Genomic DNA, 26355 nt, shown 5'->3' with positions numbered 1-26355 from the left:
AAACATAATGATTTTCATTTTTTTTATTGACTTAGGAAAAGTGTATGATAGGGTCCCTAAAGATTTATTATGATGGATTTTGGAAAAGAAATATGTATCCACTAATTATATTGATATTATTAAAGATATGTATGATAATATAGCTACTAGTATTAAAACTATAAGAGTGTATCCAGTGAGTTCATATTAATATAGGATTACACTAATCAACATTAAGTTTCTATCTTTTTATATTGATAATAGATGAACTTACTAATCACTTACATGATAGACATCATCGATATATGTTATTTGTTGATAATATTATCTTAGTTAATGAAAGTTTAAGTAAAATTAATTATAAACTTGAGCTAAGAAGGCGATATTATCCATAGACTAAAACTGAATTTATAAAATATAATCTTATTAATTCTAAAAATAGACAATAGAATATAGTTAAGTTGAATAGACAAAAAGTCGTTTTAAGTAAAAGCTTTACATATCTTGGATCAATTATTCAATAAGATAGAGAATCGACGAAGATATTATCCATAGAGTAAACATAAGATGATTAAAATGCCGATAAGCATCAAGAGTCTTGTGTGATCATCAGATATCCTTGAGATTAAAAGAAAAATTATATAAGATAGTTGTAAGACCAATAATATTTTATGGATCTAAGTGTTAAGTAATTAAGAAAAAACATATACAAAAAGTTTATGCTAGAGATAAGAATATTGACATGATTGTGTGAAGGTATAAGGAAAGATAGAAAAAGAAATATTTTTATTCGTAAACAATTACATATCACTTCGATAGACGATAAGATAAGAAAAAAATCATTTAAGATGATATGGAGATACATTGATGATGCAATAATCAAAAGAGATAAAATAATTAAGATTTAAATATTATAAACTTAATTAAGATTTAATATTAGTGATATAACGAGAGGCAGAGGAAGATCTAGAAAAACTTTAATAAAAATTATAAATAAATATTTAACTCCTTTAAATAATTAAATATATGACTTTTTACATATTTTAACAATGGTAAAAAAATCTATGTAGTTGGTTCCAAATATTTGAGACTTAATTTTGTTGTTATTATTATATAAAATAGGATGTTAATTAATCATGTAGATTTGACCAATAATTATTCATTTGCTTCTTGTTTCTAAGTCTATTTTCTATGTTAACTAGACAAATTCCCGTATACTTTTATCTGCCTAGACAGCATGCTTCCTAGGCTTCAGAATCTCCTCCTGCTCTAGTTAAAAGACTCCAAAAGACTACCCTACTTTTGAAAAGCCTAGTCCACGAGGGCATAGATTAGTGATTTCCTTCAATAATTCTATTGACCAAAGGGCAAGTTACCTTTTGGTTTCCCATGGGTGCTCCCCTGAACTAATTAACTGCAGATGCTACCCACTGAATCTAAAATTCAACAAGACATGAATACATACATAACAGTCATAAGCAACTCTTATGAAGCGAAGCTACTAAACGGATTTTTCAAAACAAAGAAACAAAAGTAGATGCAGAAAGCTAGTCATGCCACATAAAGCAGAACTCTTCTAAAGCCTATTACAGCAGCAACCCTAACAGCCATACTCATATGAGCAAGACAAAAAGTGACTACCATAAAGTTGACAACACATACCATAATAAAGTAGTGACGCTCATATTTTTCCATATTAATCATGATCCTCAAACATCCAACGCAATGGCACATCTACCTGTTTTCCTGATCTCTTAGTTTAATCACAGAAACTAGATGTTCTATCCTCATCCAGTCGACAGAAAGCTTCACATGGATAACAGAGAAGATGTGCGTTTCTAAGTACCTCTCGCGCGCATCATGGTGACAGGTGAATATGACGAAGCTCGCATTTGCAGTCTTCACCCTCAACCCGTTGTGTTATGATTGTAAGGTGTCGATGGGATAACAGGATTTTGGTGAGGGTCGCAGTAGATGCACTAGCTTTAGCATTCTTAGAGAAGTTCTCCCGACAATAATGATGAAGAAGATTGAAGCTACCCTTTATTACTCAAAGAACCACCTACACGCCTTTCCATCCTTGGAATCCTTCTTTGCCCGTTCCGTGTCTCCCTCATTGCTCTCCACCTGGGCTACAAATTCCTCGACCCACTATTCTATTGGATCATAACATGATTAGTGAACCCGTTAACCCGTATCCGGCCCATTCTATAATGTAAGACCGGGCTCGATACAGCTACTGACGCAGATGATGACGACGAGAACCCCAACAAGACTAATGGATTCGGGTTTCATTCAAACAGGAGAATTGCATACCTGCGTTGTTGGTAACCGCAGTGGAGGTGACGGGGATCCAAGTCGAGCGAGAACCCGAGATCAACGACCAGGGTCCCGTACACGTAGAGGAATGATGAATCGCCACGTCAGCTCCGACCTCGGGCGTGAAGCCTTTATTAAGGAGAGGAGAAGGCGAGCGGCCTCCTCACCGCCTCGTTCTCCGTCGTTCACGCCCTTCGCCTTCCTCTTCTTCTTCCCTTCTGTTAGAAAAAGATATATATTATTCGATCCGATGAAGATAAATTAGCGGGGATACAAATAAAAGACCTGTATTAATATTCGAGATTTTGATCATTATAATGGGGAACGAGGCATGGCGGCTCCGTCACGGGCACCGCTCCTTCTCGTCGTCCCTCCTCGACGCCATCGAGCGCTCCATGGACGACCCCATCGCTCCCAAGAACGAGGAAATGGCGAATCGCCTCGCTCACGGAGCATCCGACTTCCTGGTTCCCCTCGCCTCCATGGAGCGGAGGCCCACGGCGACCGTGACCCGACCCCGGCGTCCAGACTTCCCCCCGTTCTCCACTTCCAGCTCCTCCTGCAACTCCACTTCGAGCGGCTTCTTCTCCTCCTCCTCCGAGCGCGAGTCCCCCGCCGCCCTCCCGCTCAGACTCCGACCGAGCCGGTCGCCGCCACCCGACCAGCACCGCCAGCAGGACAAGGAGAGATCGGGCTCGACTCGGACAAAGCTACGAGGTCTGAAGAAATATAAGGCGCCAGGGTCGCCGGGGGCCCTCCTCGCGGGGTTCCTCAACTCACTCTGCACCGCGGCGGCGGGGGACCGGGCGAAACCGAAGCCATCACCCTCCGGCGCGGACTCCGCCTGCTCGGCCGTCTCGTCGCGGGCGCGACCTTGCCTTAGCAAGGCGCCATCGACGAGGGATCCAGCGGAGGGCGGGAACAGGTCAGTGAGGTTCCGCGCCGATGGGGAGGATCCGCGGCGATGCGGGCAGAGGAAGAAAAGCTCGTGCGGCGGGGATCACGCGGTGGTGGAGGCGAGAGGGGTGAAGATGAGGGTGGAAGAGCTCTTGCGAACGTTGGCGGAGGAGGGAGAAGAGGAGCAGGACGATCTGTTTGAGTTGGAAAACTTGATGGTGATGGAAGGGGGTAGTTACAGGGACGAGCTTCCGGTGTACGGCACGACCCGTCCCGAGAAGAATCGCTCGAGGTCTAACTGACGCTATAATTATAGAGGAAGAAAAATAGGAAGTATATTGCGCTAATGTTGGAAAATATGGGCGGGAAGTAAAATAAATAAATAAATAAATAATGGAGGCTAACCGTCTGGGTCTCAACGGCGCAAGTCGAATCTCCGCGCGAATCTTAAAGCTACGGATGCTCTTCTTCCTTGATCTACATTTCTGTCTTAGATGTGTCTTTGGTCAGGCGTGTTTCCAAGGTTTAATCTTCTATCAGAAGTATGTGTGAGTTGGCACCTCTCAATCGCAGGTGCGACAGATGCCGACCTCACATGTGGGCTTAAAAGGTCGACACTGAGAGATGAGTGACAGCATTGGGTATCTCTGCATTTAAAATAGCTTTCGTTGTGACGTTAGAGACATCATCTTAACATTTTAGGTTTTGTTTTGTATGCTTTATTTAAATTATCTCTTGAATATGATTTTTAATGAATATAATATTATAAGAAAACTTAATATATAATATATATTTATATTTATTAATCTCAATGTCTAGGGAATTTTGTTGAATCAATTTAACATCACTTTCGGATCATGCATAACCTATGACATTATAGATAAGCAATATATTGTTTATATCGAATATTTATAAATTTATCTAAATTTGAATAATAATAAAATTAAGCTTATTTAATTTAGGTTAAATGTGTCTTCGGAGCCCAAGAGATACATAAATCAATAGAAATCAAAGTAAGATTTCCTAATATATTTGTGCAAGAGAAACACTTGATATTACATTAAGTGCTCATCGCATCATAGGTGACATTCAAAAGTATTATATTATAATCATTAGAAAAAACTCCCAAAAATAAGCTGAATGGGTAGAATAAAATTCTTCCACAACCTCAATATTCTCCCACTAATCAGAATATTTTCTTAGCAATTGATTTGGGTATGCCACTCCACTTACCACCATTACTATTATTTTAATTCATGACATATTTATCATATCGATTCATACTTAATTGAATGTATATTTTTCTATTATTGTTTTACCTTGTCCTATTTGGACCTTATTCAAACATTTTGGAGAATCCAGATACGTGAATTCATGATCTATTAGCTCTTGATTAACAATATTGACCTTAAGAATAGAAATGATTCACCAATCAATGAGATTTTATTTAATGTTAAGAAAATATATGAATTGGGACTTTTCTTTGCGATCTCTTTATCATTCTTATAACCATCAAGCACAAAGTTTATGAATAATAAAATAATCTCTATCGATCCGAGGAGTCTTGAAATATATCATGTCATTCCTCTCTCAATAATCATGCCTTCTTCCGATAAATTTTTTGTTTTTACTAACTTTGAATTTGTAGGGTTTAGACACACTTTCAAATATGTTATGGGAAATATCACCACTATATGATATAATATATGTTACATTAAAAAAATTATCGAGACTGAATATTTGAATAAGATTGTCTTTAAAGAAAGATTCATTATTACAATGTTTTAATCAAAGTGAATATTAAGCACTTTGTGAATATATGTTCTTTGTGTTTTTAATACTATTTTTATTAAAATATTTATTATTTTGTTGATTTTATAAGTGATTTTATATGTCATAAAGGATAATTGAATAGTTAATAATTTAACCAATATTATAACTGAGGTTCCACTTCTTTATTGATGTATCGTGTATCGATATGATAGAGTATATTGATAATACTACAAAATTTTAGAAAAACCCTAAAATTATATAACAATTAGGAAAAAAAAATATATATTAAGGTTTTTTTATTTGAAACTAAATGTAAGTTTAATTTAAATTTATAAAACTTATCTAAATTATCATGATACATATTTTTTTGGCCTTGGATGAGTAGAAAGCACGTTTCTAACTGTTGTGAGTAATCTATAAATATATGACTTCAATTATTAAATTATGAGATGAACCTTTAAGATTAAAATAAATCAATTAATAAATAAATATGTCAATAATATACTTAGTTCTATCATTCATTTCAAATAAGCGTTCTCGATCCTATGTATTTATATATTAATGTGATATGTTTATATGATCCAATCTTAAAATTACTCTCATGATATAATATAATAATAAATTGTATACTCTTTATATATCAATAAAGTGATGGTCGTAGCCTAATCATCATGAACCATATGTGGTTGAAGTTACTCCTAAATCAAGTACGATTGTGATATTTATTAATGTAGAGGTTGGAGAACATCATAATTTCTTTTTCACCATTGACCTAATATTTCATATCATAAAATCGATCAACCTCATAAAATAATAATTAACTATTATTATATTATATTAGCTATAAGATCCTTCAAAATATGATCACTATAGATATGTTGAACTCCGCTCTATGTCTAAATTGTATAAGTTTTTTTATGGATTATCTTTCCTTTCCCTTTTTATGTGTAAACATAATGACTATTTTTTTGAGCTTTATAATTTAAATTTTAGGTAGTAAGCATAAATAAATAATACCTCTATAGTATAATCCTAAAACTGAATTGATGGAACTATTAAAAAATAATACCTTGTTAGTATAACAGATAATTAATGCCAATTTCAATTTATAATTGAAGATGAGTATGTGATGACACAATATAGCTACATTGTCAAAAAAAATGAACTGTCATTTTTTCGAGATAATTATCCTTTATAATAGCCTATATTAAATTAGCATATTGTGATAATAGTTGGTATATAATATTCCTTAGTACTAATAATAAATCTAATAGGTCCCAAGACCATTGTGAAACTAAATGATGGAATGTAGGTAATACACTCTAAGATATGATTTCATCAATAATAAAAATTTAAATATTTATTATTTATATTATAAATGACTATAAATATGTTATGAAGTCTTAGTACATATGAGCTTCAGTCATATGAATGATAATTAGTATACATTGATCAACCTTAAAATCATCCAATAATATTTTCTTAACCTTCTATCGATATTATAGATGATAACATAAAGTGATTCCACTATTATTATAATTTCATTTACAACCTCCCAAAATCTAGAAGAAATAAGTTTTATCATCTTTTTTTTATCATTTGATTTTCAATATCATGAATCTGATAATTCTTATGATGTTACCAATCTATTGAGGCAGTGCCTCTTTTGTAGGATTGGCTTTAACGTAATACAATTTGTAGTAAACTAAGTGATATCAAGTTAGAATATCTTATCATTTATATATTTTTATGTCAAAGAGTATACCAAATGATGATTATATATAAATTTTATCATTAATTGTACTCTTGCTATATATTTTTGTCCTGATGACAAATAATTAATATCCTTTATTATAGGTTGCATGCAATTGCAAATTGTAAATTACACAGAGAGTCTAAAATAGTGTTTCTCTTTGCCCAATCAATTACAAATTAGCATCCTAAAAATTAACTCCATTATTTACTATAGTATCTATTAGATTCTGAATGTAGTATGTATCTTTAATTTTATTGAAAATATTAACCAACTTATGAAATCCTTCTATAGCAATACATAAAAAAATTGATGTTTCTCTTAATCCAATCCAAATGTCGCATGTCAATATTATCTCATACTCATCTGATTGAAAGATTTAATCGAATCCTTCGGTTTTATTACCTCATTATCTAAATAAACATTATATATCTACCTTAGTTAGAAGGTTGGATCAACGTATTAGTCTTTTGGATCTTCTTTTATACATGTATCATCAATTATTATTTGTTTTGTAATTTATAGAGATAGACCTATTGATTAATATTAATAATATAAGATGCTGACATCCTATCAAATCCTCTCGTAAAAGCTTAGAATTTTATCTTACCTTATGCTACCAATACTATTGATTTACGGATGAATGACGATAATTGGTTGCCTTAATGCTAACACTCATTTAGAATCATTATAGCTTATACCCTTTCTCATGATTATGTTTCTATTTTGAGTTAAATTATCGATGTTTCATTGCTTCCTCGTATATGTGCTGATGCTATAGTAACGTACGAATACAAGTTTTATAATCTAAGTTGATATTATTGTCACAACACTTTTATTCATCATAAAAGGATTATTGTGTAGTATGTCGATATTCTTCTTATTCATCGGTAGTCTGTCATCCGAATGATGGAGATGATCCGAGGCCATATTATAGGTATGTTTCTTTGGTATTATGTTTCTATAAATATTTATCAAATTAATAAACTATGATTAATCATAATTATTAACAAATTTGAAATAGCAAGATTTGATTATATATAATAAAATCATACTTTATAACTAAAAACCTGTTGCTAATAGACATTAAATATATAAAACTAACGAACCAAAATTTGATGAAATCAATATTAAAATTATAAATTATAATATTAAAAATATATTACTATCTAATGAACCTTAATCATAATATTAAAAACTATATTATTACCTAATTAACTTTACTTTACCCCTATAAATATGTAATCACGGGCATTAAATACATAAAATTAACCTAATATGAGTCAAATTTTGATGAAATCATTATTAAATTTATTAAACATAATATTAATAAATTATATTATTGCCTAATTAGCTTTACTTTACTATTATAAATATGCTAATCACCATGATAGACATTAAATAAATATAATTGACTCAACAGAGTTCAAATTTTAATACAATCCATATTAAATCCACTAATCATAATATCAAATTTATTATTATTATTTAGTAGTCTCATTTTACCATTATAAGTATATCAATCATTCTAATAAGTATCGTAATATACATAATTAATTGAATATCGATTAAATTTTGATAAAATCAATATTAACCTACTAACTATAGTATTAAAAAATTTAATTACTCCATAGTTAGCCCTATTTTATCACTGTATACATGTTAAACACCTTAATAGATATTAATAATATACAATAAAGTTAACCATATCATAAATAAATAAAAATATAAAGAGAATATATAGATTTTTAATCGAGTGATCCTCCTATAAATAAAGTATTGCTATATCTTAAATCTTTCTTAATCTCCCAAAGTAATCTATAAATTGTAGTTTTACTTTAGTTGAAGATCATAGAAAGGGAGATGTGAGTGAGAATAAGTTAAAGTTATAATAGGGAAAAAAGAAAAAAAAGTAGTTTGAAACCCTTTCAAAATTTGTCGATAATCAAATTGATTATCTAGTACATATCTCATGCTGCCCAATGCATTATCCCATGTTATAATTCACCCGATATAAAATAATATATATTTTGATTATCGATTAGATCGGTATATACTACTCGAACCATACTATATCAAGTAATATAATAAACATTGATTATAATTACTCATTTTTTATTTTATTGTGATGAGTATTTTGTATTTTCAGACACTGATGTTCTTGACTAATTATCTTCTTCTTTCAAACCAGTTGAATGGTCAAACATGTCTTGAGGATATATACAGACCCAATAATTACCTACCCCTTTTATATTTAATTTTATTGTATACAAAACAAATTGATTGGAAATGTTTCACCAAGCCTATCAGAATTTACAATCATTTAACCCCACTTAAATTAGAATGTGTATCTTTGATCTAAGTTCACGTAAATTCGACTTGAACTTATTAATTAGATTGTTATTTATTCATATATACGAGGAAAATGATCTCAATACTAAAATAATACTCTTTCTATCAATAATAGATATAAACCCACAAACAAAAAAAAAATCAACGGACAAAAATCTAAAATTTTCATTATATATGAATTAATAAAATATAAGAAATAAAATAACTCCTACGTTAACTAAAATATTAACTTCTCCTATTCTATTACCGAAAGGAGTTTTATTCTTATGCCTCTTCTAATGAGAATAACTTCTCATTATAAATTATTTATAGAATAAAAAAAGTCCTATTTTTTAATAATATTTCAAAATAAGTAATTCAAATCTTGTTAAGAAATACATACCAATTTATACAAATATATTAGTTAATTATTTATAATTTATGATTCGTATGGATAAGATAATGGAGTAGAAGAGATTACCTACCAAGCGGAAAGACCCCAAAACTGTTTTTGTTGCCAAAAACTCGCGAAACAGAATCAAAACGCCGTCTCGAAACGTTGCCGATGAGGAAATTATATCACGAGGAAATCACACGCTGAGGTCTCGGCCTCCGACAGAACCCACCGCGTGCCGACTCCCAACGCCTGCTTCACCCCATTTCCCCCAATTCGAAACCCTAAAACCACCCTTACCTGCCACTCTCCCTCCGATCTCAGCCTTAAGGAGGTCCCCGTTCCAACCCCCTGCCGCCTCGATTCGTCGCCGTCGCTTATCGTATCCGCGAGTACCGATCGATCGCGACCCGCTCCGTGAGTATTCCCCCCCTCTTTTCACCAATTTTCTTCCTTCCTTGGTTCGTTGATACGAACTTTCAACGATTATTTCCTATTGGTATCGCTGATTTATCGCTGCGATCTGGAGGCCTGTTCTAGGTTTTTCTTCTTGATCTGCATTGGATAGTCTCTCGAAGTTGAGACCTATTTGGTTTCGTTTGTTGCGTTTCCTGTTAATCATTGATTTGAAACGGCTGTAGTCAGAAGAACGAGCTTGGAGTAGTTTGATGCATCTCCTGTTACATAGAAACAGGATCGTTCGTTGAGGTTCCGATCTATCTTCTTGGTTGTAAGTTTGTTTCTGGTTTTAGTTGCTTGGATTTTTGTTCAACTGATCCTAGGTTCAGAAATTTCATTATCTGACAAATTATGCTTCCTTCTTAATAGGTAAAAGGCTCTTTGTTTATAGAAGGACTTTTGATCGACTATAACCACTTTGGCTTAACCTGTATTGTGTTACTATATTGTGCTCTAACAAAAGCTGTTTATTAGTACCCAAATCAATATATTGTGTTACTATATTGTGCCCTAACTTGAGCCATATTGGCCCCTTTAAATGGTCAAGAAGGCTAATGTTAGGCCAAATAGGCACAGCTATGCCCTTTCCTGATGAGATAGTCGATTCAGGTCACATTGTAATTCCTTTCTTCTACCTTGAGTGATAGGACAGCAAGCCAACTATCGTTAGCTAATCTAAATGAGTGTGTTATGCACTGCAAACTGATGTAATTTCTCCTATATTTAGTTTTAACTTCCAATTTGGTATTAGCTTAAGTAAGCTTTGTTAAAGTCAAGTTTTTCATTTTTTTGTTTCTAGTTTCAATGAAGTTGGTGAACCTAAATGATGGTAAGTCTTTTGCAAGATAATTAAAAAAAAAGATGGTTGGCTTCTTAAAAATACATAAGAATGTTGAAGCAGGTGCTCAGAGCCTTAAGCTTATCATCCTCATAAAAACTCAAGACTATCAATTGACTGTGTCCATAAAAAAGGTGCCTTTGTTGAATTTATGTCTACTCCTGGAAAAAAAAAAGTCACTCTGAACTCATGGATTAGATAATGACCATATATTTTTTTTATTACACGTGTTTCTATAATATGTTTTGTGCTATCTTTTCTTTTTCTTCCTTTGTCTCTTTTTTTTTCTTTCCTCAATCGAGGAACCTCATGGACGTGGAGGTTGATTGACATCATAATAGGCGTCTGTCTTTGATGTCCACACCATAGCCCCATCTTATCTTTTTTTTTCCCTACTCTTTTTTTTCTCCTTGCCTTCTCCCATCAGTGTGCCCTCCTTAAGATGATCACAAGGGTGGGTTTGATTGGTTGTTCCTTCAAAGAATTGGTCTATTTACCCCAGTACAATCTAGATTCTGGAGATTGTTTTGGGGATACTGATATTTGTTTCCTATTTTTAAGCAGCATTTTTGTCTCTATTAATTTGAAGTGGCAGATCTAGCTCAGGATTGATGGAAATTTTTAATGTTCATATTTCACGCAATCCATCACCACATTCTAGTCAATCTTTCACTATGAAATTTAAAATCTGGGCACTTTTTTAGGAAAGATGCTTGTAGGTCGCAGATTGGTCATGGAAATAGAACGTTTAAGAAACCTATTTTTTCATATATTTTTCTTATCAAACTGAGATGATCAATGAAGCACCTCTTGGGAAGGAGTTTCTCTCCCCCACTCCTCACCCTCACTGTCATCCCCTCCATCATTTTTATATATCTTTGCATTCTTTGATTCTTCTGCCTTGTTGGATGGAGAGGAACACATTCGACTGCATTTGTTAAGGTAAGGTATGAAGTAAGGTATGCAATTTCGAATAATACCGTTCGGTACGGACGGTACGTACCGGTCCGTCAGTTGATCGGTACACGGACCGCTTGTTACCAGACGGAACGATATATATATATATATATATATATATATATATATATATATATATATAATTATATATAAATATTTTTATAAAAGGCGACGTCGCCTCGCGTGGGAGAAGGAAGAGGCGACGTCGCGTCGCCCCGCGTGGGAGAAGGAAAAGGCGACGTCACCGAGGCGATGCAACGTCTCCTTATATATATATATATATATATATATATATATATATATATATATATAAACAAGGCGACGCCGCTGAATTATATATATATATACCGAGCGGTATACTGCTCGGTATACAGTATCGTACCGTACCGAGCGAACGTCGAAACTCCGATACGGTATGAAATTGCGAACCTTACTATGAAGAGGGTTGGAAGCTGCTGTAGGTTGAGGGTCACTATTGCCTACTCAAAAGACAGATTCAACATTAATTAAAAAGGTTAAATGGTGCTACAGTTACTGATTCTTTGTATTTTAACAAGACTAGTTATCTTTATTTTGCTGGTAGTTTGGCAAAAAGAGGCAATTGCAAACCTATGCAGCCTTTCACAAAGGGTTCCATGTATGTTGTTGCTTGGATATTGTTATGTGATTGTATCTCTGGCCCTTTACCTTTTTCTTTCCTTTTTGCATGTATTTGTTTTGGTAGTCTTGGTAACATATTAGGAATCTGCAATGGGAGCTGTGTAGCTGCTTATCATGCCCTATATAGTATATACTTTGCAATACAAATTTCAAGGTTTTGGTCACTTTGTCAAAGCTACTCTAACCTCATTCCCTTCCATATCATGTACCTAGGTCTTCAGATAAATATTTTAAATTTTTTTTTGTGGTTGCTGAATCACTGATTGTCCATTACTATTTAAACTGAAACTGATATATGTGTTCTTAATTCATGTCCTCACAGAAATTAATGCAAAGAATGAATTTGCAACAAGGTAGGCCATTTGCCAATGGATATAGCAGTCGCAGAGTTGATACAGTGGTGGGGACAAGGACGGAGAGTAAGACGCAAGTGAGGAAGTCTGCTTCCCCTAATTTTGGTAATGCTAATTAATTTTTGTCTTATTAAATGCTAATTACAATGCGATGCCTTCTTAATTCTTTTAATAAATTCTTGTTGGCACAGTATCAACAAATGGCACCAGAGTAGGAAGACCTACGAGCCCATCACGTGATCGGCTAATATATGTTTTGACATGTCTTGTTGGTCACCACGTGGAAGTCCATGTGAAAAATGGATCTATTATCTCAGGGATCTTTCATGCAACAAATGCTGATGGAGATTTTGGTACATTTCCATGTTTGTTTTATGCTTGAATCTGCTGCAAGTGTTTTGTGCATGTTGTTTGGTTGCCATCCCTTCCTATGCTTGTAATTTAGTGGCCCAGTATCTGGATGGTCAAAATGACTTTGTTCCCCACCATTTTCCATCTTTAATAGCTATTTGTTGGTTGCAGAAATTGTTTTGAAAATGGCTCAAGTGATTAAGGATGGCTCTGTCAGAGAGCGGAAGTCGGACCACGATTCTATCAAGAAGCCTCAGCCAATGGTCATACCTGCAAGAGAACTTGTTCAAGTCCTTGCAAAGGTTATCTTGATTTATTGTTCATAATCTTTTAGGTTTTAAATTAAATAACTCATTGGCATTTAAGGTGGCCAATTCAAGAATTCGATTATCAGATACTAGGTCTTTAGTAGACTCTGCTGGCAGAGCACATGTTCTGTCATGGCATTCTATGCCATACCACTATCATGTCATCCATGCTAATATGTTTTGTAATCTGCTATTATCCTTGTGGTCGAGTGTCACAATAAATTGTGGGCATATGATGGATTCACTGGCATGAGCAATATTCCTCTTTCATTGATAAGATGTGCACCTTTGCAGTGTGTACATTACAATTAGGGCAGTTTGATGCCTGAGTAAATATTTCCTTATGTTTTACTTCTTTGGCTGAGTGAACATTCAGATGATTCATTGGTACTTGTTATCTTTACTCTGAAGTACACCTGCGTCATTGTATAAACTGGTTGTTGTATGGTGCATCTGATTCACTCTGTTTTTGTTGTGCCAACATATCAGGATGTGTCACTTAGTGATGAATTCACGCCTGGGCAGTCATGTGAAAAGCGGAAAGACCTTATGATAGATTCTGTTATTTCTCACTCCCATCATTTGGAGACGGAGAGGGAGCTGGCTCCCTGGATGCCTGGCGAAGATGATCCTGAATGTCCGGAATTGGAGAATATATTTGATGGAACATTTGATAGGTGAAATCCACTTTTTTCACTTGCATAGTATGGAATTTCTTTAGCATCTGTCTGCATCACCTTTTCAACATATGCCCTTTTGTTCATATTCTTCAATGTTCTACTTTGGATTCATTGTTTAACAGTTTTGCAACATTCTCGAATCATATATCCGTCAGTACTTTCGAAACATCTTATCTCAAGCTTTGTTATATTAATTGTAGACTTGCAGTTTCTCTGTTTGTCTCGCTTATGAGTTAAATGTATAGGTATCCAAATAATTTTTTCAAGAGAATTAAATATTCTTCTCAGTTCTACAGACATTCTTATTTCAAACTGCTCATTAATTTCGGTGGCATTAAATGACAAACAATGTCTTTTTTTATGCATCATCATTAAGGTGTTAGAATGTAATCTTATTCGACACATTTTTAAAAATTCTCTTATCTAGAAAGTGGGATCAGTTTGAAACAAATGAGGCTCTGTTTGGAGTAAAGAGTACCTTTAATGAGGAACTCTACACTACGAAGCTTGAAAGAGGTCCTCAGATGAGAGATCTTGAAAAGATAGCTTTAAAAATAGCTAGAGAAATAGAGGGAGAGGAAACCCAAGATCTTCATCTGGCTGAGGTAATTCTCTTTTTTTTTTCTTCTTGTTGATGGTTTCTAATAGGTTGCATTTCTGAAATTGTCTTGACAATTCTAAGGCTTTGCATGACAGGAAAGAGGCTTTTCTTACCATGATGACTTTAACCTTGACGAGGAGAGTAGATATTCAGCTGTCCGTCGGGAAGTCAATGGTAGTGGATTAAGAGAAAATGAAAACTCAGATATGGAAGCCTATGGTTCTGGAATCATTGCAGGATCTCTTGGTCTTGCGACTTCTGGATCATGCTCTGATTCTTTAAGCAAAAAAAATGGTAATGAAGCACAAGCATCATGTAATGAAACACAGGCATCTTCTACCAGTTCATCAGTGGTAAACACTAAACACCAACAAATTTTTGTCTTCTTTTCTGCTGATATAAATGGTTTTAAGATCCACCATACTATTTGTGTTGAACATGTTGCATGTACAGTTATTTAAGTGCCACAATCTTTGTCAGTAGCCATCTATTTAAGTTTGGAGGAAAATGTTTAGTGTTTCTGACATTAGGCTTCTGGGGTGCCATTTGATGTTCAATCCATAATGGGTGGTCTTCTTGTCAAGAAATGAATCTTATGGTTTCTGATTTATGTTATAATTTGAAATGGTCAAATATTTGTATCTAACCTTGATTGTATTCTTGTCAAGAAATGAATCTTATGGTTTCTGATTTATGTCATGCTTCATTGGGTTATAATTTGAAATGGTCAAATATTTGTATCTAACCTTGACTGTATTCTGGAATCAATCATGTTGGCAGGACAATAATTGTAAAGCCAAAGCATTAGTTTGGTTTACTAATTATTTTTCTTTATTTTCTCTAAGGAGGCAAAGAATATGAACTTCATTGCTGTCTCTGTTGGTACTTGCAATTCATAGTTTCATACTGCCTGTTTTATAGCTCTAGTTGAACTCAACCTGAGGGCCAAGTTAAACTACTTTGGTAAGATTTTTAATCCATAAGATAAACACCAAAACAGGCTCTAGCAATAATTTGGAGTTATTTGTCAAGTATCGTGACTAGCCAAATTACTTCACAAGAGGTTAGGTATTGCTTATAATCTTGTCACATTTATCATCCAAAATGTAATACTAAAACTATAAGTTATACCCATCATGTTTCTTTGAAAGAAATCTGCTTTTGTCTTAATGGTGTTTGTTTTTAATAAAATGTGCAGGTTGAGGAGGCATGCTTGTACACTCTTGCTGATAAGGGCTTAGGTCTCTCTTCCGTTGATGCTAGTAGTGAGTTAAAGTCTGACTGTATTGCACGGAGTTCATCCTTGGAGGACGAGATCAGGTTTGCTGCCTGCCAGATCATTTTAATCTGCACTTGACCCTTCCAAATGGAATTGTTGTAATGAGAATACGATAGAATGCTCATAATGGATGTTTATTGGACAATTATTATATTCCATTAATTTGATGTCTATACTGTATTTAGGCTGGATGATAACCAGATCAAAGATCAAGGTGGCAAGAGCGAGCGTATGGTTAGTTATATTTACTATCACAATTTTGTGCAACCACTGATACCTCTTGGCTTGCTTCTGACATGATTTTGTTCTATAGGCTATTCAGGATTCTCAGACGTCTGATGGTAAGTATTGGTTTGATTAGACTGTTGCCTAACTACAATTCTAAACTTGATTGAATATTTTGGCATTATCATCTTGTTTAGTATTTCTTATTTGTATAACTGGAAATCAATTCTTCTGCAGTTGTTACTTCTTTGTATTACTACAAATGTCTCTAGTATCATATTGTCCTACCTGGTTTTGATTATCCACCAGTAGTATCTTATATTTTCTGAATGTGTCCTGAGTTGCTTGGATAATTGAAGTATGCAGTATTTCCTTCTAGTACTATCATTTTAAGCCACAAATTTACTTTGGAGAATGGTTGTTGCATAAATATTCTTCTTGCTACGTTTTTATGTTTTGCTTTACCTTTCTGAGGATGACCTACTAATGCTCTTCATTCCACAGATGTGAATACGTCAATAAAATTGGAGGAAGTATCTATAAGTGCCCCTTTGTATGATCCTTCATCTTCTGGTCAAGGAAATATAATTACTGAATCTTCAGATTCCCCAGTACGTGGCAAATTGCCTGCTGCTAGTGAATCTGTTGACCCCCCTATACGACAAGGCAGTTCCACTTCATCTTCTGAGTATGCACATGCTGAGTCAAATCGTCCCTTCTTATCACCAAGCACTTCCTGTGGATCATTATCTTCAGAAAAGTCAACATTGAACCCAAATGCTAAGGTGATTTGTTGGTAGAGGCTTTTTTTTAATAATATATAATGATTTCCGGCTTGGTTGATATGCTTCAAGTCCAATTTATTTATTATTCCTTTTATATTTCAGCCTAGTTTACTCACTGCTTCTGTGGCACAGGAATTTAAGCTCAATCCAAATGCCAAGAGTTTTACCCCATCATCTTCTGTGAGGCTACATGCAGCAATACCTGATGGATCCTTTTATCAGGCTAGTAATGTAAATGCTGTTCAGCATATGCATGGTCTACCTATGGGAGTGGGGGTAAGATATTAAAGTTGTGTCCTTGTTCATCATGTTTTTCTTTTTTTTTTTTTGGTTAAAATGGTTATGTTGATAAATTGCTTAATTTGTAATTTATTTTTTCTTTTGCACTTCCTTCATGCTGCAGTATCCTTATTGATAATATAGCGCCTTTTCTTTCTTCTGAACCTTAGGGTCATTAGAATTTGATGCTGTCTTTGTGTTGGTAATTTTTTACTTTGGATTGGCTTGTGTCATTAGTTATCATATATGAAGCATGGTTTTCAATTCCAGTCCAAGATCCATCCTAGTTCCTGGACGGACCAGTATGGGTCCTGGTATGCAGAACATGGACCAAAGAGGAGGGAGAGAAGTGGGCAGGAAGAGGAAGTGATGGGTCTGTGTATCATGGGGGCAGTGATGGTGACTACGTGAGGAAACAGTGGCAGTGATGGGAGGAGTGGATACTGAGGATTTTATTGCTGTTGACAGCCAACATCTGCTGTCAACAGTTGAAAGACAACTTTATTCAGTCCAGCTGAAATAATTAAAAAAATCCTGTTCAGAACCGGATTGGATAAGTTTGCACTGTCTCCATACTGGAACCAGGTCGAAATGGTAAATATCAGTTGGTATGTACTAGCTGATTTTCTTGAATCCTGTGTGGAAATCTTACATGAACAAAATCACTAGAAGTCGCCAAATTGGTTTATGTTCAGTCTTCCAGGTAACTGGGATGACTGCCAAATTGGTTTAAATTGACAATCAAAACTTACAGCATGAACAAAGTCACTATAGTTTAGTTGTTGGTCAAGACACCAGTTATATCAGCCAACTTTTAATTGGTAGTGAATTGGAAGAATGCATATCAGACATCCACATTTTTTTTTTATCGTTGATGGTTGCTGAACTTTAACCAGTGGTGTAAGTTGCATGCGAACTGCAGTGTTTTCCATTTTTTATGCTTCTTCAGTTTTGATCCTTTGATATCCTTGGTCATTCTTTTTAATGTCTTGTGCCCACATATTTATAGGTTGGTCCATCATTTAGCCATCAGCCTGTCTTTTACAATCCACAGGCTGCACAGATACAATCACCGCAAGCATACATCAATCCTAATGGGCCAGTGGTATGCAATTTCCTTATATCTACTTAGTTTTGTCTGCAAGGAAGAGTCTTCTTCAGGAATATCCAGTTGTTTTTGCAAGATTGTGCCCATTTAGTGATACTCCATTATCTTTTGCAGTATGGCCAGCAGATGATTGTTGGGCAGCATCCACAATTTTATTATGTTCAGAGCTATCCACCTGTAAGTTAACTTGTCTAGTTCTACCTTTTGATTCATTATTCTATTTTTTTTCTTTGAAGTACATTAGAATGTCTGTTATGGATTATTTGCAGTGCGTCATTTATTTGGTCTATTTATAAATGAAACTAAGCTGAATACTCAGGTTGTCTTTTAAACAGTTGCAAATTTAGATGCTGCAATTTATGCAGAGTTGTTCACATGACTTTATTTCTTATATTAATTAGTTGAAGTATTAGGAGGAATGAAGTAGTATATGACACTGCTGCAGATGTATGATGGAATCTATGAAAACATGATGCTTCTTTTTCGTTTCTGACAAAAGTTTTAATTCTGTTTAAAATTTCAAGTTTGTGCCACAGAAAATTACTGTCCTATACTTGGAATTAAAAGTAATTTTAGAGCAAAAATATGTTTTCTTATTGTTAAGAGAAGTTACATGTCTGTATATGTTTTTATTATATACGGTTATTGGCTGAGCCTGATAAGATTTATTGTTTGTTTCATGAAATTTTGTAACAAATCATACAAATGGTCAAAATTTAACTCTCCAATATGATTCATATGGAACTTGATGACTACTATCCTACATATAATTGTTCCAATTATCTGGTATGAAGACTGATAATTTCAAGTTATGTAATATTTTGATCAGGCATATACCAGTTTTTGATATAAGCCTGCTAGTACATGATTAAAAACATCCTCCAAGCTAAAATAAACGTGCTTTTAAAAACACACATTAGCCTTTTCCATTGGTAAAAATATACACAACTGACTGTTGGAAGTCACTTACCTCGAGGACAAGATGTGATTGACAATTGTATTGAATGAATGTGCAGCATATCACATTCTGTTTAATTGCCTAATATAACTATATTATCTTCCTTGTCCAAAACAAGCTATTCTTTAGTTTCTTGATGTGATTTTGTCCTTGATATGCCTTAATGCTACATTAGTTACAGATGATTTTTTCATATCCCTATACTTGGTTTATGATTTTGACCAAGCATTTCCTTGACACACATTTCTGTTAGATGGCTAGCACATTATTTCCATGTGCCATGTGGATGGTGTGCCAATACAATGCCAACAGCATAAAATGGGAAATAGGGAGTGTTAGGATCGAGTCGGGCACTGAGAGAGAGAGAGAGAGAGAGAGAGAGAGAGAGGGTGGGGGGGGGGGGTGTGAATTATAGTCCTTACGTAGAAATCACGTCGATTCGAAAATCTTTCATTCGACGAAAATCGATATCGGAAAGATGAGTTTAACTTGAAAGCTCGTTCGTAAGCGTAGTGAAAGCAGTAAGCAAGTAAGGCAGTTTGCAATAAAGGTAAATAGCATGCAAACCAAGTTTTATAGTGGTTCGGTCGTCGTGACCTACATCCACTCCCGATTCCTCTTCACTCGAGGTCATTGGCTTCCACTATCGATCTTCTTTCAATGGGCGAAGATCAACTACCCTTATAACTCGATTTTCCTTTTGATAGGTTCAGGAGAGAACTTTTACACTCCCACTATCTCCTCTCTTAAACTTCACCAACACTTGGAGCTTGAGAGGAGTTATCACCAGATTATAACAGGGTTTTTCTTTCTTTTTGCTCTCAGTTTTTGTGTATGCTGAGCAGAGATGAGAGGTATTTATAGGTCCCAAATGGATTCAAACTTAGAGCCTAAAAGTGTCTCATCCCCGGTTTTCGGGGTACTGGCGGTAGCACCGCCTGCAGCACTGACACTGGGCGGTACCACCGCCCAGTCTGGCGGTACTATCGCTTGACATAGTCTTGGAGATTATCTCGGAGAGTGAGCCACTAGCGGTGCCACCGCCTGACCCAACTTTTGGGTCACTGAATGAGCCTTTTTCTTGGCCTAAAACAATCCTAATTCAGGCCCAATTGGCACCAAATTGAGTTGGCCTAATTACATTCTAAACCAACTTAATTACGACCTAAAATAACTCGACCTAGACAAATTATTACAAAGCACGAATCATCTGTTGTTTGACATGTCATTGGTTCTTCCGGCGCTTCGTCCGATCCTCCGACGTTTCGTCCGATCTTTCGGCACATCGTTCTCTCCTTCGGCGTATTGCCCAATCGGTATGTTGACACTCTCAACTTTCGATCTCCTTGCGCAATGTCCGATCCTTCGGCCCGATGCCTAAATTCATGGCACGAAGCCTTCTGCTGACACGTCGATCGATCCTCCGGTCCGACGTCCAATCTTCTGACATGTTCAACTCCGACCCAACATCCGACTCCTACTTTAATCAATTTGCCTCTTGATCGAAGCTAGTCCTGCGTCATTCAAAACATAGATTAGATTATAATATTATCAATTGGTTTCATCATCAAAATTCGAGATTCAACAATCTCTTTTTTTTTCATGATGACAACCAATTGATGACGAAGTTAACCGTAACTTCCCCCTATCAATATGCCATATTGATAGAACCTTGAATTCAAGTTGAATTCAAGTTAAAGCAATTTTAATCATGAATCCAAGCAATATGTTATATGCATATCATTGCATTGCATGCATCATTATCATAAGTTTTGCATGAATCATCATAAATATTTCAAATCATCATGGTATCAAAATATCAAAGTATATTAAATCCTACCATGTATGATCATCATATCTTCTCTCCTTTTATCATCAACAAAAAGGAGAAGTGCAACTATCAAGTTTTAGAGATATGAAAGCTTAGCTATTTAGCAAATTTTTCATTACTTTAGAATATGCAAGTTAGTGAGTTCTTTCGTCTCTTTTGAGGGGTGCAAGATAACATGTTTTTGCATCTTCTTGAAATGTGCAAATTAGCAAACTTTGCTTCCCTTTTGAGATGAGCAAGCTAGCAAGTTTGTTTTTCTTTACGATGTGCATGCCAGCAAATTTAGCAAGTTTTACATCATTTTCGAATATGCAAGCTTAGTAAATTTTACAATATTTTAGAACATGCAAGCTAGCAATTTTATCTCCCCCTTTGTCATTATCGAAAAGAAGGGAAGAATACAATTTTGTATTTCTTTTCCTTTTGCATCAATTTTCACATCATGACAAAGATAAATAACAAAGATGAATTTACATCAATATTTCAATCATTACAAGGCATACAAGCCATAAATACAAAGGAATCATGTCATGAAAGGTATAACATTAAAGATCATGAAGGATTAAGTCATGAATACCAAAAGACATGATTTATTTTAACAAATCTTCTTTTTAGTAAATAACGAATATAATCATAGGAGATCAAATAAGATATCTTGATTCAAATAAATCTCAAATTATTAATGTCAAGAATCAAGTTTCATTTGGATAAATCTTCTCTTAGACGAGTAAATCATACGTGAATCAAGAAAAACGTTTCATATAAAATACATCTCAAGTCGCAAACATCGATAAATGATTCGATTGGATATATCATCTCATTATTAAAACGAATCATACGAAAAGAAATCCAAAATCATCATCAAAATCATTTTTTGGAAAATTTAATGAAAGCAACGTAGATAGATTTTTATAAGATTAAAAATAGCTCAAGTTCTTTTAGTTCCAAATTTTGTGATTGATTTCATACTATAGTCTTTCTTACAAAGGTCATGCATCATCATTTATAATTGAAAAGCAATATGAGAATCATCAAGATCAAGGTCTACAATTTCGTACCGTATCGGAGTTTCGACGTTCGCTCGGTATGGTACGAAACTGTATACCGAGCGGTACATCGTTCGGTATACCGCTCGATATATATATATATATATATATATATATATATATATATATATAACTCGCTTCTCTCTTCTCCCAGGCGGGGCGATGTCGCCTTGTTTATATATATATATAAATTAATATATATAAAAGATTATATATATTTTTTATTTAAAAGGCGACGTCGTCGAACGTTGCCTTTTTCTAATATATATATATTATTTTATTTTTATTATTATTTTTCGTTCCGCTCGGTAGCGGGCGATCCGCGTACCGCCCGTACCGGGCGGTATCATTCGGTATTGCCTACCTTGATCAAGATACACATTATTACTTCATTATATCATTAAAACATCAAGCATGATTTTATTAAACATAACACATTTTCAATCAAAATTATTTTGTTTGTAATGCATTTTTCTTTTTAAATGAATCTAACTTTTCATGCTTAATGCTAGGAGTTAACATGCAATTGTCATGCTCACATTTTAATTATTATTATTTCAAAATCACTAAAAAGAGAAGCATGATATTTTTTTATTTTTTTATTTTTTTACTAACTAATTTAAAAAATAACTCATGAAAAGCATCAAGTAATTTTAAAATAAGGTAAAGGAAATTCGTTTGAGTTGTTTACCTCATCTTTCTATTAGATGGCTAGCACACTCTGTGTTATTTCCATGTGCCATGTGGATGGTGTGCCAATACAATGCCGACAGCATAAAGTGGGAAATAGGGAGTGCTAGGATTGAGTCGGCACTAGGGGGGGGTGAATTAGTGCTTACGTAGAAATCACGTCGGTTCAAAAATCTTTCGTTCGATGAAAATCGATATCGGAAAGATGAGTTTAACTTGAATGCTCGTTCGTAAGCGTAGTGAAAACAGTAAGCAAGTAAGGTAGTTTGCAGTAAAGGTAAATAGCAAAAATAGAAATGCAAACCAAGTTTTATAGTGGTTCGGTCGTCGTGACCTACATCCACTCCCGATTCCTTTTCACTCGAGGCCACCGGCTTCCGCTACTGATCTTCTTTCAATGGACGAAGATCAACTACCCTTACAACTCGATTCTACTTTTGACAGGTTCAGGAAAGAACCTTTACACCCCCACTACCTCTTCTCTTAAACTTCACAAACACTTAGAGCTTGAGAGGAGTTCTCACAATATTACAACAGCGTTTTTCTTTCTTTTTGCTCTTAGTTCTTGTGTATCCTGAGCAGGGATGAGAGGGGTCTTTATAGGCCCCAAATGGATTCAAACTTAGTATCGCCCAGTCAGGTTGTACCATCGCCCAGTTTGGTGGTACTACCGCTTGACACAGTCTTGGAGACTATGTCTCGGAGACTGAGCCACTAGCGGTGCCACCGCTTGACCCAACTTTTGGGTCACTGAATGGGCCTTTCTCTTGGCTCAAAACAGCCCCAATTCGGGCCCAGTTGGCTTATAATTGAGTTGGCCTAATTACATTCTAAACCAACTCAATTACGACCTAAACTAACTCAATCTAGACAAATTATTACAAAGCACGAATCATCTCTTGTCCAGCATGTCATTGGTTTTTCCGGCGCTTGGTCCGATCTTCGGCTTTCTCCGATCTTTCGGTGCATCGTCCTCTCCTTCGACGTATTGCCCAATTGGCATGTTGACACTCGCAACTTTCGTTCTCCTTGGCGCAATGTCCGATCATTCGGCCCGATGCCTAAATTCATGGCACGAAGCTTTCTGCCGACACGTCGATCGATCCTCCGGCCCGACGTCCAATCTTCTGATATGTTCAACTCCGGCCCAACATCCGATTCCTTCTACTTTAATCAATTTGTCTTTTCTGATCGAAGCTAGTCTTGCGTCACTCAAAATGCAGATTAGATCATAACATTACCAATTGGTTTCATCATCAAAATCCGAGATTTAACAGTGAGAGAGTGGGAGGTGGCTGAGAGGGATGGATGGAGGGAAGGATGTTCTGATTGTTTTTTGATTTCCCACCCCCTCTGGTTCCAGCCAATTTGTTAATTGGTTTGCCAAAAAAAAAAAGAGGCTGTCTCTACCATCAAAATCAGTTGATTTGGGTCATTATTAATCCTTAACCCTACAAACTGCCCCAAACTTGAATATGATCCTGAAAACTTTGGTCATTTCATGAAGCAACTATTAGTAGTTCTTGAGACAATGATATAATATACTTGTGTGTGGGTAATTTTGTTCCTAACCTTTTGGTTTGGAGCAGAAATTAAACCGCTTCCCAAGGCACCTGAGCTCTATCAAGCTGATTGTACAGATCTATTATACATGTGCGTATAAGTAATTGTTATAGGTTGGTTATTGATTCCAATGTATACATATGGTTAAAATCTTTAATATACTAATGTATTCCCTTTTGATAAAAATGATGTAAATATCCAGTCCCCTGACATGAAGGATGTTCATACTAACTACATCATGGTTTGCACCCTTGTTATGGAGTATAAATTTTCCATCCTCAACTTCACTTTTTACCTCTTCTGCTGATAGCGTCTATATAAAACTGTAGGATCCTTTCTGCAAGATAATTTTATTATGTATTTTATTTTCTAAAACACTGGAAAATATCATTTGAAGGTGATCAAGGAATTGAATTAGAATGTGAATTTTTGTTCTTCCAGTTCGGGTCAACTTTTATGTATAAACTAGAGTAGCAAATTTGTCTCTGTATAAACATAGCTCAATTCATTGCTTTGAACTTTTTTTCACATATAGGATATTGCAAATAGCAAAGATCACCCCCTGATACAACCTGGTTCCAGTGGATTTTTTCCATCCATCATTATACCTCAAGCAGATAATACTTGGAACTTGTTGGTAGTTGAAATAAGTATTTCAACCTGTCAATGATATTAAATAGTCAGTACAAGTTGGGTGAGGCTTTGCTGTTTATGCATCAGATAGACACTTTGATGTCTTGTTGCAGTACATGGAAAAACTTGTAATGAAGTGCTAAAACGAAATCGACTTTGCTCAAGCCATGTGTTTATGATAGTGCTTAATCAGGACTTGGGAGTTTGAGCTCCACGATTTTGGTGCCAACTGATATCCACACTAGCCATCCATCCTTGGTTGATCCCTTTCAGCCGTTAGGAGTTGTCCGCTCTAGAGTGGGTCCTGTACATTTCATCTCTTTTAAATATTATCTAAGGATTAAATATGATCTTATTATCAGGTGCTTGCTCTTCAATTCTCCAACCATCGAAGGATCAAATATGATCTTATTATAACTTAGGTCATCTTTTATTACCCTGCAACAATATCATCTTCGTTTTGTTCCTATTCCCGACTTTGCTTTTATTTTTTGTTTTTTATCACTTTGCAGGAAATGCCACACAAAGGGAGAAAATTTTAATGTATGGTTTGTTTGCCTGCTGCTACCACCATCACTTTGTTAGTGATTTTTCGTGACCTGTATTCTGCAATCACTAAGGAGGAGGACAACTCACAATCGAACCAATGGTGGATTTGGCATGTTGGCGAAGATGCCTCGCTGAGAGGAATTACTTGACTTCACAATTTGATCTTTCACGTGGATGTAAATTATATAATTGTCTGCAAGACCTTGAAACAATGTAGCTAATGTTAAAACAGCTTTGGGCGGCATATGAATTTGATCATCCCGAAGAAAGTTGCTCTGGTGGAACAAATACTTATATTAGTCTTCTTGGGTGGTTGATTGGGATAAGCAGCGTCCAGGACGTGATCTAGATGATCTAGATGACCGAGATTTAGAGCTGAGTGATCCCAATTCTAGGGCTGGCCCTGGTAGCTGAGTGATGATCTAGATGACCGAGATTTAGAGCTGTTCGGAGGTGGAATCGTATCTTACCATATCTTGCAGTCGTTTGCCGTGGCATGTAGGTGAATTGATATTTTACATCCTTGGTTGTTTTGTTTTGGGCTTGCAATTTGTGCTTTTTATCTTTTTTAATGTAAACACAATATGGCTAGTCAAATTGGAAAAGACTTGGGATTTTAAGGTCTTGGGGATCAAAGCCTGTCTGTCACATGATTTTTAATGTAAACACAATATGGCAGTCTTGGGATCAAAGACCGTCTGTCACATGATTTTAAAGGTCTTGCGATCAATTTATACTTTTATTTTATATTGTGTC

General features: G+C 35.1%; 2 protein-coding genes across 2 annotated transcripts; both read left to right on the top strand.

Moving 5' to 3' along the window:
• Positions 1-2615: 2615 nt before the first annotated feature.
• Positions 2616-3497, top strand: LOC135680125 (protein BIG GRAIN 1-like). Its single transcript, XM_065194111.1, has one exon. The coding sequence runs from the start codon at positions 2616-2618 to the stop codon at positions 3495-3497; it is 882 nt and encodes a 293-aa protein (XP_065050183.1).
• Positions 3498-9650: 6153 nt separating this feature from the next.
• On the top strand, positions 9651-25857 carry LOC135678633 (polyadenylate-binding protein-interacting protein 4-like). The gene is made up of 15 exons (XM_065191667.1): positions 9651-9863; positions 12683-12818; positions 12905-13066; positions 13236-13366; positions 13862-14049; positions 14480-14657; positions 14749-15006; positions 15852-15973; positions 16118-16166; positions 16246-16273; positions 16662-16942; positions 17075-17218; positions 18231-18326; positions 18444-18506; positions 25563-25857. Exons 2-15 carry the CDS (start codon positions 12689-12691, stop codon positions 25590-25592), a joined length of 1860 nt encoding a protein of 619 aa, XP_065047739.1. The 5' UTR covers positions 9651-9863; positions 12683-12688; the 3' UTR covers positions 25593-25857.
• Positions 25858-26355: the final 498 nt, after the last annotated feature.

This window comes from Musa acuminata, chromosome BXJ1-7 (genome assembly GCF_036884655.1).
Source record: "Musa acuminata AAA Group cultivar baxijiao chromosome BXJ1-7, Cavendish_Baxijiao_AAA, whole genome shotgun sequence".
Lineage (NCBI taxonomy): Eukaryota > Viridiplantae > Streptophyta > Magnoliopsida > Zingiberales > Musaceae > Musa > Musa acuminata.
Note: the sequence above shows the minus strand (reverse complement) of the source record. Positions and strands in the feature narration are given on the sequence as shown.